The 14079-nt window shown below is 39.0% G+C and overlaps 1 protein-coding gene and 1 long non-coding RNA gene across 4 annotated transcripts in view; one reads left to right on the forward strand and one right to left on the reverse strand.

Annotated features, from left to right (window-relative positions):
- On the forward strand, positions 1-4875 carry LOC309858488 (uncharacterized protein). Of its 2 annotated transcripts, XM_082751167.1 has the most exons (4): positions 1-461; positions 1384-1574; positions 3325-3465; positions 4555-4875. In XM_082751167.1, the coding sequence occupies exons 1-3, from the start codon at positions 142-144 to the stop codon at positions 3414-3416; spliced, it is 603 nt and encodes a 200-aa protein (XP_082607293.1). In that variant the 5' UTR covers positions 1-141; the 3' UTR covers positions 3417-3465; positions 4555-4875. The 2 variants fall into 2 exon arrangements, with proteins under 2 accessions (XP_082607293.1, XP_082607294.1); XM_082751168.1 differs by lacking the exon at positions 3325-3465.
- Positions 1278-14079, reverse strand: part of LOC309858489 — a 28740-nt gene continuing 15938 nt past the window's right edge. The window contains exons 3-4 of one of the 2 annotated variants that reach the window (XR_014308216.1): positions 1978-2102; positions 1278-1454 (exon numbers count right to left, since the gene is read on the reverse strand). This is a non-coding gene — a long non-coding RNA (uncharacterized lncRNA). Of the gene's footprint in view, positions 1455-1974; positions 2103-14079 lie in introns of those variants that run through there. The other variant, XR_014308217.1, reaches the window with a different exon arrangement.

The following is a 14079-nucleotide window of genomic DNA, read 5'->3' on the forward strand; positions in this document are numbered from 1 at the left end:
TGGAACAGGAGCTGGCGAGGTCTGGCGGAACGCAACACCAACGGAGCAGAAGCTAAGTCATCCTGGTCGCCACTGCCATCACTAGAGACCCGCAGGCGCCAGCAATTCGCCCGGGCGTAGAGCCCAGCCCAAGGGACGCCGATGGAGCGGGAATCCGCCTGCCTTCTCCAGGCCCCACCCTCCCAGGCTCAGTTCCCGGGGTTGCCACTAGGGGCGGCCGAGGTCCCCGCAGCGCCAATAGCTGCGAAGCTGAGTGGGCCGGGTTTCCAGCCGAGCCTATTTTCCAGCTGGGCCGCAACATGGCTGCGCACAGGGCTGCGAGGCGGGAAGTCGCCGCGTTCTGGTTTTCCTGACAGCCCCCGGCTTCTGTGCGCGTCTTGCCCCCCCCAGGTCACTCCAGCAGACATGTTTGCCAAGGCCTTTCGGGTCAAGTCCAACACGGCCATCAAGGGGTCGGACAGGTGAGGGAGAGAAGGGGCCCGCTCCGCCCACCAGGCACCCAGACATCTCCCAGTGCGGGCTGGCCCACAGCCCTCTCTGAGCTGGGTCCGCCGCCCGGGGTGGACGCCGGGGAAAGTCCAGCCAGGATGGGACCCCGGAGAGCCAGGGGGGGTTAGGCACGTTTTGAGGGCGAAGACGGAGCACAGGCCTAGAGTGTCTCCCAGGCTAGTAAAGGAAAACGTAATCCAGCCAGCGCTTCCTGACTGCGGCTAGATAAGGTGTGGGCGGTGCAAACACGAACAGTGACAGGGCCCGCCCTCCACAGCGCTTCGAGTCCCTTAGGAAAAATCCGATGGGACACCGAAAACTACGACTGCAGGAGAAAAGGGATCTGCTTCTCGCAGGAGAGACGGATGGAGGGTGAGGTGGGAGAGAACCAAGGGACGCGTTTTAAGAACTGCGTCTGTTACACAGTGTTGCTGTGTCTGTGCACAGTGTTGCTGATGCTGGTACCACGTTGCGAAGTTGGGGACCAGTGTTCCCTAGTTGTCACTCCTGGTACCTTCCTATAGCTTTTTGACCATAAGCTGACAGACTTGCGAGGCAGATAAGAGAAAGGAGTGGGCGGAGGGCAAGGCATGGAGTCTGGAAGGTAAGGCTGAGTTTCTAGTCAGTCTAACTTGGTTACTCACTAGATCTCAGTTTTCCTCCTTTGTGAAAGGGAAAGACTTCCCCCAAGAATATGTGAAACTAGATGAGACATTGAATGAGAAAGAGGATAGGATGTTTTGGAAGAGTAGAGCATCATATACCATATATAGGGCATCATAAACCAGTTTTCCTTGGCCCCTGTGATTTTATAGTAGGTCCTCCAGAGTCCTTTGAATTTATTAAAATCCATCCAGGCAGGATTCATGCCACCTGTTGGTTTGCTTTCTGCAGGAGAAAGCTTCAGGCTGATGTGGCGACTGCTTTCCCCACTCTTGGAACAGATCAGGTCTCTGCCTTAGTACCTGGAAAGGAAGAGCTCAACGTTGTGAAGTTATATGCTCACAGGGGGGATGCGGTGACTGTGTATGTGTGTGCTGGTAACCCCATCCTGTTTGAACTGGAGAAAAATCTATACCCAACAGGTATGCCAGTAGGATGGAGAGGACCGTTACTGTAATCCTTGCCTAACCTCTGTTTCTCCTCCTTTCTTTCATTAACCTGCCTTACTTAAAACGTGAAGTACAGAATCTCCCAATGTCATCCCTACGGATCTTTTTGGACCCAGTGTCCCTAGAATTGGGTCTTTGAGGATCAAAAACTGCTATAGGAGGGAGAATAAAATATTTAACTCAGGAAGAGGGTAGTTGGCAAGGGATGTTCTGAGAAGAAGGAATAATAGTTCGTAGTGAGTTAAGTAGGGATGGAGGAGAGGTCTCAAAAAGGGTGAAATTTCAGGATATGTAAAAAATATTTTTAAAATTATCAGTAGCAGGATTTCCTTAAGAAACTGAATAGGAAGGAAGCTGGGTAAATGGAACTACATACCCAGCTGTCCAGTGATGTCCTTCAGTGCAGATATCTCACCGGGATTTTTTCTTAGGCTCTACCTGGCTCTCAGGATCCTTTGCTTTCTGTCTTTGTCACTTGGGGCTCTTCTTCCCCCAGCTTGGCTGCAGCAGTGCAGTGGAGTAAGGAAAACAGTCAAAGAATTTTAAAAAGCAATACATTTAGCCTATTTAATAAAACTGAAATAATATTATAACTGCACCAGTAAAGAAATATTTTAAAATGAGAAAACTTGCTGTCTATACTTAGAAGGGGCATAGGAAATAGTTTAATGCTTTCCATCTCCAAAGGTGGATTTATTTTTATAACTGCACTGATAGTTTTAATTTTGCTTCAAAATGTATGTGACGTATTTGACATTTACTGTTTCACACTAATACATGGTAGTATGTGTATCTCTGTGTTACTAAGAATATGTTCACATTTTATATCTCTCCCTCTTGGTTTCAGCCAACTCAGTCAAAGTAATAAGCATTTTTCAGTGTTACTGTCTGTCAGTAATCTGTTCAGTTCCAGAGACATAATGATATATAAAACACAGCCCTTTTCCTGAAGGATCATACAGTTTATGTGAAGGGGCCAGGGAATTAGATAGGAAAACAAGTAATACAATAACAACACATAGTTTGTTTAAATTGATTTTGTACATAATAATCCAGCATGATTATTATCTGATACTAGCATTTTCTATAATATCATTTCAATGAATACATTATTTACTATTGTTAACATGTAATTAGCATGACCAATCCCCTATCATAGAACATTTATGTCTTTCTATTTTGGATTTAGGATATAATGTTGCAGTTAAAAGGAAGACATTTATCTCAGTATTTTCATCTCTCTCTGGACCTCAGAAGCCAGATCAGGTTAAGGAATATTGGATTTACTTTTGTATACTAATTAGTTAATAAACCTGGACCTTGAGGCATTAAATTATTTACAAGGGTACAAAGCAATATTAAAGCATAAGAAGTGATAACTAATTGGATGATAGAGGTAATCAATGACAAAAGACATCAAATATGCTGAGTTTGGCCGTACGAGACCCGTTCAGTTAAAAATATTGTTGAAAGGCTATTATGCATTTGTATTACAAAGGGGAAGAAGTCACCATCCCTACCTGCTATGGACTCAATGTTTGTGTCCCCCAAGTTCATATATTGAAACTCTACCCTCTAATGTGCCTGTATGTTGGGGACAGGTCCTTTATAAAATGTAACTTGGGTTAGATGAGATCATGAAGGTTGGTGTCCTCCTGATGGGATTAGTGCGCTCATTCAGAAGAGGCACCAAAGCGCTCTCTTTCTCTCTCTGCTCAAATAGAAGAGGTCATGAGAATACACAGTAGGTTGAAGGAAACCTGTAGCATCGAGGAAGAGAAATCTCTTCAGAAACTGACCATGTTGGCATCCTGACCTGAACGGCTGGTTTCCAGAATACTGAAAACCTAAATGTCTGTCTATGGTAATTTGTTATGGTGGCGTCAGTACCTAATAATCTGCCCTTGGGAAACAAACCAGTTAACACAGTCTTAGGTGAATAGGACTCATGCTAGGAGACATACACACATAGCATCACTATCACAGCTTATCAGAGGAAAACTTAGGTGAGGTCATGAATTCAGGGAAAGTACAAATTCTGTTGAATATTATGCCTAAGCAAAATCTCAAATGGTGAACAAGGATAACCAGGACCAAAAGTTAGGAAGGAATGTTTCATTAGAAGAAATAGCATAAGCACAAACATGAGTATTGGCACCAACTCCACAGTGGTTGGTACCTGTGATGGGCAGGAGTCCAAGACGACCTCTCTAAGATTTTCACTTTATTCTCTTAGTTCCAGAAAGAAATGTAAATGTGATGAGATATCAGTGCTATGATGAGGTGATTAGTCAATTGATTTTGAGTTCATCTGGGCATATCTGACTAACCAGAGAAGCCCTCAGCAGGATCCAGGGCCTTCCTGAAGAGAGACTGAGGTGTGAGAGGACCTGTGGAAGAGGTCCCCAGGGAGGGAACTGAGAAGAGCCTGAAAGAGCTCAGAGCCATCCCTGGCCACAAGCCAGCAAGAGAACGAGACCTCAGTGCTACCATTGCAAGAAACTGAATACTGTCAGCAGCCCTGTGAGCTTGAGAGAGGACACCTACCTGCAGAAGAAACACACAGGCCAACCAACACCTCAGTTTCAATCTTGTGACAAGTTGACCAGAGGACCCAGATTCCTGACCCATAGACAGTCTCTGCTGTTTTATGCAACTAACTTTGGTAACTGGTTAGGTAGCAGTAGAAGCTACTACATTCATAGAGATCATAAAACATGAATCTAAAATAAACTGGATATAGAAGAGGTAGATAGGATTTTGTGAATCTTCTGAAGCTTTTTAAGGAAACATGGGCTTTATTATGTGGATCATGGAGATATCTCTGTGTGGTTACAAGGGAGGGTGCAGGGGTCAGATTTGATTTTTGCAAGGTTGCTCTGGCTGCAGATTAGAGGATAGATTTGCGGGAGTTACCACGACCATGTATAAGGCTGCTGCTCTTCCCTGGCAGGTACCTGAAGAGAGCCTGGGGAGAGCCGAAGTGGTCAGAGTGAAGTGAATGCATGAAACAAGATGAACATGCGAGGGGACAGGCATGGACATGATACAGGTGTCGAAGACAAAGGGACAAAAAATTGTCTTAGAATGATTCTGAGATTTCAACTGTGTATGTCCCGGTGAATGGTGAGCTACAGCCTTTAATGGAAACACTTTTGGTGTCAATATATGACTTGGTGAATGGGACAAAATGATGAATGAAATTATAAGATACTGTATTGGGGGTGTCTACAGAAGAAAATGAAGATTTATGAAGAATAAATGATGTCCCATATCTGTAGTTCCTTTTTGCTTGAAATGTAATTCATAACCTTCTTCTCAGAAGAAATTAGCATTTCTGATAAAATGTTCAAGCAATTTCAAGGTCAACTTTAATGGTATTCGGGCAGATTCTGGGAAATGAAGCACCTTCCCACTCACTTGTCAGTCAAAGAACCTAATGATCCAAGTTTTGGTTTTTTTCCTGTTTTAATTTTGTATGGGTATTCTGTGACCCCCCCCCCCCCCGGCTTCTCTTTTAGATGTCTCTCACAAGCATGAATCTTAACTTGCTTTTTTCAGGAATCAGGAATCTTTATATCATGGTTAACATAATACTTGCATATATGGTCCTATCCAAATATTTTGGAAATTTTACTTGAGACAGTGATCTGTCTGGGAAGACGTTAGTATTATCAGTCTGCATTCTGTGCAAAAGATTAGAGGGTGAGATAGAGCTAGTGTGGCGCAGAAAGGAGAGAGAAATGGGACAACCAAAAAGCTGAGAACCAGAAAAACACAAGACCCTTGCTGTGTGAAAACACAGATCAAATGTAACCATTATATTTTGTAACAGTTATAATTGTAAATGATAACATATATTAAATATAGCATATTTGGGGGCACATGTGTGGCTCAGTCAGTTGAGCATCTGCCTTCAGCTCTGGTCATGATCCCAGGGTCCTGGGATCAAATCCCACATTGGGTTCTCTCTCGCACTCTTTCTCTCAAATAAATAAATACCATCCTTAAATATATATATCTATAACTATAGATATAGATACAGATATAATTAATACAATATGCTTGAAAAACTGCCTTTGCAAATATCCTTTATAGAAAACACTAAAAGCTAGAATTGGGTTCCCAATCCAGACAAATCAAAAAAAGAATTGAAAGAAGAAAGGAAGGAATGATAGAGCTATGAGAGTTTCTAGAAAATTAATTTGCTGGTGAATAGAATCACCCAAAAAGACTAGCTGGAGGCGCTATGAGCTGATAACCCTCAAATCTGACCTGGAATCAGTTTGCCCACAAGTACTTCCACTTCAGTTAAAATCAAAAGTGACATGGGAGAATGGACTGTTTACTTCGCCACAACCAAAGCAGCCCTCTGAGACATTAAATCACCATGAGATCCGAATCACAAATAGTCATTTCTGATTTGGTGGGTTATCAGCTTCAGTGAATATTGATTTATGAAGAAAGTCTCAAACACGCCAGACTCCTGCCTAACTCCTGAGAACGAAGTAGCTCCACAGCAGAGCCTGAGGCTGCCCGTCCCATAAAAATCAGACACGACCACTCATGAATGACGTATCTTTAATTGTCTGTAAAAGGCTTTGTGCTCATCCATCCACCTGTTCATTTACGTGTCAGTTCATGGAGGCATTACGTGCTTGTCTTCTCTGCCTGGACTATGCTCACTGCTGAAATACAAGGTGAACTCACCGGACAGAATCCCTGCCCTCATGAAGCTTACATTTATCTGGGGGTATGGATATTAAACAAATTCTATGAAATTAGTATTTCTAGTAAAAATATAATACATGCCACAAAGAGGACTATGAAAGAGAATGAAATGGGCAGAAATTCAAAATTTGAGAGATGAAAGAAAGTTCTTTGAAGAAATTTGGGTTGACCTATGAAGAACAGAAGGAAAATAACTAGGAAAAAGAGGGATAAAATGCTGTCCAATGAAAGAAGCGTGAAGATTCATAGCCAGTGTATCTTGCAAACTCTACACAGTAAAATATCTTGTTAGAGAATCTGTGGGTATAATGAGAAAAGACAAGATAAAATAATTGGACACTTTTTGTTACTTGGTACTTTGTCCCAAGTCAGCTTTCACATTTATAGGAATATTTGTATTATTGATAAATAAGAAATATACATTTTTAAGAGTTTATTTTTAAGTGACCTCTACAACACTAATTACTGGTTAAAAAGACATTGAACAAAATAGAAATTGATGAGGAATTCTCTAACGTAACTTATAAATGCTGATACCCATGGTCCTTATTATTTGCCAATTCTGTATCTGCAGTTTCACCTACTGGCTAAAATCTATTTGTAACCCTAAAAATAATACCTGGGGCTTTTTAGCCATCATTCCAGGGCACGTACACACACAGAGCAGTGAAAAATCAGAGTGGTCCATATGTGTACATCCCGTACTGGGGTCCAACAAGGGGCTGCTCCACCTTGTCCTTTTCAGCAATTCTACGGAGATGACCACGGGATAGAAACAGCAGGGGGCAGCACTGTGTAGTACAAGACACAGGCTGTATTGCCAGTTAGGTAGGGTTTGAATGTCAACTCTGGTACTGTTATTGGGATGGTCACTTACTACTTCTAAACCTACTTTTTTTTTTTTTTTTTTTTTTTTTTTTTTTTTTTTTGTAAAACAAAGCAAGTATAATCTATCAAGATGAAATGCTTTAGGAATTAAGATTATATGTGAGGTATATCTCTATCTACACACACACACACACAAAATACATGTACACATGATACCCCTAGGAGCAATGGTTCAATATTTGTTAATATAGATTTTTGTGGTGATTTCCTAGAGATTATTAGCAGGAAGAATGAGAATTGTGTGTCTGTGTCTGTGTGTATGGATGTGTATTGTACACACATATGTAAAATACATAGAAATATGAAATACATATATATGTACACCTAGATGTATCTTATATATCGTGTGTATCATATATATTTGAAAAGTCAGCATCACGAGCTAATACTGAAAGCTTTATTGCTAAGTCAAGAAGATGAAAGTACTATAATCAGCCCTACTGTCTAACACAGCACTAGATGTTCTCACTCATGTAACTGGTCAAAAGAGAGAAATTAGAAGTATAAACACCAGAAGAAGAACACTAAAAATATGAGTATTTGTAGATGATATGATTTAAATCCAGCAATACCACTAGACTTCAATGAAAAGATTCTACAGACAACAAAGTAATTCAGTTGGTAGTGTGGTATGGAATTAAAATACAGAAATCAGTAGCCTTCATCAATGCACACAATGACCAATTGAAGATATAAGGTAAAAGAAGACCTTACTTCTATTTTCAGCAAAAATAAAAGCTTAGAAAAATCACAAAAGTTGAGAAAAACCTACCTGAGAAAATATTTTCAGCATTCTTAATCACAAACATAAAATGAAATACATGGAAATATATACCATAGAAAGACAGTTTCATAAAGGTGTCATGGACATGCTATATGGGAAAAGCAAATAGGCATGCATACCCAAGAAAACTTTGAAAAGAAGAGTGACAATGATGGCAAGAGTGATTAGATTAGGCCTTAATTAAAAAACAACTCAATTTAAAATGTAGTGACTTCTCGATACACTGACCAACAAAATAAACTGAAGTTTCAGAAATAGACCCACATCTGTATAAAAATTTACTATATCCTATGGTAATCTCTGGGTTCTGAGATTGAGCCCAGCGTCAGGCTCTGTGCTTAGCATGAGATCTGCTTGAAATTCCCTCTCCCTCTCACTCTGCCCTGCTTGTTCATGCTCTCTCTCTCTCTCTCTAAAGTAAGTACATCTTTAAAAAAAGGAAGAAGAAGAAGAAATGTACTATATCCTAGAGGTAGCATTGCAAATACATCAGGGTGTCTTGGAATTTTAAAATCAATGGTGTTGTGACAAACTGGGTAGTTATTTGAAAAATAATGGGGTTCAAATGATACTTCATTACACACTAAAATAAATTCAAATAAGTTAAGGATATATATATATATATATATATATATATAATTAGAGCTGTGTAATGAAATCATGGTATCATCTATCTGCTCATCTATTTGTAACCTGTTTTCATAAATATCTCTCTGATTCAGTAAGCATTTCAGATGTGCTAAAAAAAAATGTGTTATAAACTTTTTTCCTTACTCATAGCAATACATACTTAAAATATCATATCCCCATAATATCTATGAAGAAACAGATGATTATAAATATTCCTTAATCTGTTTTGAGGTAGACTACTAATAAGAAGCGTGGCTTCATAGCATAATTTCTTAAACATTAGACTATATTGTCTGCCCCAAAATACTGTCATGAATATTCATGTATAACAAATGTATTCTGTTGAACTTCTGACATGAACAAATGCATCTAACTTGCCTCAATGCTAGTTGATTTAAGTATGTTACAATTAGAAAAGTACATTTCTCTCTCTAAATGTTAATGTTCGTTTCCTTTTCTATTTTCTCTTTCTTATCCCTGGAAAGGGAAGAAAAGCAGAGACCAACACACAGGCAGGATTTAGGATAGTGCTGCCCATAGAATTTTCTGTAATTATAGATTGGTTCTGTCTCCATTCTCTGAGATGATAGCTACATGGGGAGAAAGGATGAAAATGGTCAAAAGGCATAAACCTCCAGTTATAAGATGAATAAGTTCTGGGGATATAATAGAATACTAAAGTATGACATACTTGATTAATACAAGAAAGAACTAGATTTTCATTTAATTTTAAGTACTTATAATTGTCAGTAGCTACGTGTGACTAATAGATGTTGTATGGGACAGTGCACATCCAATGTCTTTGCCACACCACCACCCTGTCATGATGGAAGTCCCGTCATCCAATATCCAAACGTATCCCGAATCGCCCCACTTTTTTTCATCTGTTCCACCATAGCAATGAACACTGCAATTTCTTTCTAATTAGTACACCTGCTTCTACTCCCAGCAGTCCATTCTCCAGGCAGCAATAAAAGTGAGCATTTAAAAAACTCAAATTAACGTAATACTCAATGGTGAAAGATTGAAAGCCTTTCCCTAAGTTTGGGAACAAGACAAGGACTCCTGCACTCACCACCCTATTTCACATAGTACTGGAAGTTCTAACCAGAGCTCTTAGGCTTGATAATGAAATAAATGGCTTTCAAACTGGAAAGGAAAAAGTAAAACTATCTCTATTTGTAGGTGAAATGATCTTATGTAGAAAAAAAGCATAATGAATACACAGACACACAAACTGTTAAAGCTAATAAAGAAATTCAGCCATTGTTTATAGCAGCAATAGCCACGGTCGCCAAACTGTGGAAAGAACCAAGAAGCCCTTCAATGGATGAATGGATGAGGAAGATGTGGTGCATATACACTATGGAGTATTATGCCTCCATCAGAAAGGATGAATACCCAACTTTTGTAGCAACATGGACGGGACTGGAAGAGATTATGCTGAGTGAAATCAGTCAAGCAGAGAGAGCCAATTATCATATGGTTTCACTTATTTGTGGAGCATAACAAATAGCATGGAGGACATGGGGAGATAGAGAGGAGAAGGGAGTTGTGGGAAATTGGAAGGGGAGGTGAACCATGAGAGACTATGGACTCTGAAAAACAATCTGAGGGTTTTGAAGGGGCGGGAGGTGGGAGGTCGGGGTACCAGGTGGTGGGTATTATAGAGGGCACGGATTGCATGGAGCACTGGGTGAGGTGCAAAAATAATGAATACTGTTACGCTGAAAATAAAAAATAAAAAAATTCAGCAAAGTACAAGACTCAAAATCAACACACAAAAATCAGTTGTATTTCTATACACTAACAATGAATAACTCAAAAATAATATTAAGAAAACAATTCCATTTACAATAAAATCAAAAAGGTTAAAATAATTAGAAATTAATTTAACTTACGTGGCATAAGACTTGTGCACTGAAAAGTATTAATTGTTACTGAAAGAAATTAAAGAAGACCTAAGTAAATGGAAAGACACCTCGTGTTTCTGGATTAGAATATTTAATATTGTTAAAATGACAACACTACCCACTACAATACAGAGATTCAATGTATACCTACCAATTTCCCAAGAGCAAACTTTCAGAAATGTAAAAGCCAATCCTAAAACCACAATTGGTGGTGTGGCAAACCACAATTCATATGCAATCTCCAGAGAGTTGAACAGTCAAAACAATCTCAAAAAAGGATAACGAAGTTGGAAGTCTCTCACTTCCTAATCTAAAAATGTATTATAAAGCTATAATAATTAAAAGAGTATGGTACTGGCATAGGATAGTCAAGTAGACCAATGGAATAAAATTGAGAGCCTAGAAATAAACTCTCCAAACTATGGCCAATTGATTTTCCACAAAAGTTCCAGGACCATTCAATGGAGTAAGAACATTATTTTCAACAAATAATCCTGGGAAAATTGTATATCCACACGCAAAGGAGTGAGATTGGACCCTTACTTTACACCAGATACATAAATCAACTCAAAATATATCAGAGGTCTAAATTGTAGAACACTCTAAAGTCTTAGAAGAAAACTTTGGGGCAAATCTGGATGACCTCGGATTTAGCAATAGTGTCTTAAATATGCCTCCAAAGTACAGGAAAAGCAGCAACAATAAATAGATATTTGGACATCATTAAATAATATTAAAAACATTTTGTTTATCAAAGCACACAATCGAGAGAGTGAAAAAACAAAACACAAAATGGGAAAATGTTATTTATAAAGTGTATTACTAAATAGGTTTCAAGGTTCAAAAATATTAAAATTCCTACACTCAACAAAAACAATACAAACAATTTGAAAAATGAGCCAAGGACATGAATAGACATTTCTACAAAGATGATGCACAAATGGCCAATAAGCACATGACAGATATGCAACAGTATTGCTCGTTCAGGAAATACAAATCAAAACCACAATTCAATACTACTTCATGCTTGCAAGAATGGTTAGAATTTTTGAAAAGGAAGGAAGGGGAGTGAGAAAGAAACAACTGTTGGTAAATATGGAAAAATTGGAACTCTCTTTTTTTTATTTTATTTATTTGAGGGGAAGTGGGAAGGAGCAGAGGGAGAGGGACAAGCAGACTCCTCCCTAAGTGCACCCAATTCTGGGCTGGATCCCAGGACCCCAACATCATGATCTGAACCAAAATCAAGGGTGGGACGGTCAGCTGAGCCCCCCAGGTGCCTCAAAAAAATTGGAACTCTTGGACATTGCTGGTGGATATTGAAAATGACACAGGTGCTGTGGAAAGAAGTTTGACAGTTCCTCAAAACTGTACACATAGAATTACCAAATGACTCACCATTTCAACTCCCAGGTCTATACCTAAAAGAACCAAAAGCAGTGACGCAAGCAGATGATTATATGTCAGTATTTATTGTAACACCATTCACACCAATCAAACGGCGGCAACAACCCAAGTGTCCATTAATAGATGAACAGATAAACAAAATACATATGTGTACAGTGAATATTATCCAGTCACAAAAAGGAATGAAGTTCTGATACATGCCACAACATGATGAATTTAAAAACACTATGTTAAGCGAAATAAGCCAGACACAAAAATTTTAAAAAGTGTGTGATTCATATAAAAATATTTATATGAAATGTCTTTTTTCTAAAAAAGCAAACTAATAGAGACAGGAAGTGTATTAGAGGTTGCCAGGTTCTGGGAGGAGGGTGGAACTAGGAGTTACTACCTAATCGGTACAGAGTTTCTGTTTGGGCTGATAAAAATTTTCAAAACCTATATTAATAGTAATGCTTACACAGCATTGTGAATTTAATTAATGCCATGGAAGTTTATACTTAAACATTGTTAAAATGACAGTTTTTGTTATGAACATATATTTTTACCATAATTATAAAAAAAGTAAACTGACAAAGCGCATTTTTAAAAAATCATATCATCTGTCATCAAAAACGTTCCCCAAGGGCACCTTGGGTGGCTCATTTGGTTTGAACAACTGCCTTCAGCTCAGGTCATGATCCCAGAGTCCCATGATTGAGAACCACATCAAGCTCCCAGCTGCATGGGTAGTCTGCTTCTCCCTCTGACCTTCTCCTCTCTCATGCTCTTTCTCACAGTCTCTCTCTCTCAAATAAATAAATAAAATCTTTTTTTAAAAAAAAAAAAGTTCCCCAAATAGCTGCTCATCATTTAAAATATAAAATCTAAATTTCCTTATCTAAGCTTTCAAGCCTTTGTGTGATTTGGCTCCTGTCTACTTATCCAACCTCATGCCATTAACTGCTCCTATAATCATGTTTTGAATGTGTTAAGCTGATTTCCACTTCAAGATTTTTACCAGGTTTTTTGACTGTCTACAAAGCTAGTGCATATTTATGCAATGTGCAGATGTGGGCTTTTATTTTTATTTTATTGCAGTTCAGAAGGTAATTGCATAGTGTTGTATTTAAATCCCTGGATTCTGGAGCCAGATTACTAAAATTTAAATCCAAGCCTCACCGCATACTACCTGCATGACTTTGTAAGTTACTATGTCTCAATTTTTCCTCACACGTAGAGTCAGGATAAAAATAAAACCTACCTTACAAGACCATTAGGGGTGTAACATAACTTATGTTATGGGTATAACACTAATTACTATAATGTAAGTCCTCAGATTGATGTCTGGCTCATGGTAAATGTTACAAGTGTGATCCATTTTTTATTATTATTATTATTATTATCGCCCAAGAATTATTTTCCCTTCTTCCTCCTTCTTCCTGCTGCTTCCTTACCAAAAGAACACAGTTGATGTACTTAGCAGGCGGCATCTTCTCAATGGAAGAAGGCCTTATACCCGGTTTTAAAGGATGCATCTCAATTGAGCTAAGTCCAGCATAGAAATTCCCTTCCTGCTTGATAGGTTTTACTCTAGAAGTAAATATGTGATCCAGTTCTGGTCAAAGAGTCTTAATAAAAATCTCCTGGTATCTCCCCAGAAAAGACTAGCATTGCAAATAGGAAAAAAAAAAGAAAAAAAGGTACAGGAAAAAGGCTCTTTTTACATTGCTCTGTCCTTTCTGCCTTGAACAGACCTGTGCGAAGACACGATTTTGGAGCTAAGGTAGACTTCTTGCAACACCAGACTGTTAGGAGCAAATTCTCCATGGTGTTTCAATTCCTACTGTGACAGCTTTCATTTTGGATTATTTTTTCAAAAATGTTTGCATGGCAAACTGTTTTGAAACTTAGAAACAATATTTCCATTGGACAAGAGGGCATATTTGTTTTCTGACTTGGATAGCAAAGCCAAAGCCCTCCTCCAGTACAAAGGTTGGGCATGTTTGCTGCCGGTCTACTTATAAGATTTGGGATTTCCTACCTTGGGGTTACTTGACTGTGACACAACCTGAGTGTGTGCAGAGCATCTGTCTGACCTACTCCAGAGAAGCTCTGAGGGTTTGCAGGACAGAGAGAACCACTG

This window comes from Mustela nivalis, assembly GCF_964662115.1.
Source record: "Mustela nivalis genome assembly, contig: HAP1_SCAFFOLD_2600, whole genome shotgun sequence".
Taxonomy (NCBI): Eukaryota; Metazoa; Chordata; class Mammalia; order Carnivora; family Mustelidae; genus Mustela; species Mustela nivalis.

What these genes read in the sequence shown, in the direction of transcription:
- LOC309858488 (XM_082751167.1), top strand. Translation starts at nt 142, where the DNA reads ATGGAGCGGGAATCCGCCTGCCTTCTCCAGGCCCCACCCTCCCAGGCT. An exon ending in GCCATCAAGGGGTCGGACAG is followed by an intron (nt 462 to 1,383) that starts GTGAGGGAGAGA and finishes TGCTTTCTGCAG; the next exon opens with GAGAAAGCTTCAGGCTGATG. An exon ending in GAAAAATCTATACCCAACAG is followed by an intron (nt 1,575 to 3,324) that starts GTATGCCAGTAG and finishes CTGCTCAAATAG; the next exon opens with AAGAGGTCATGAGAATACAC.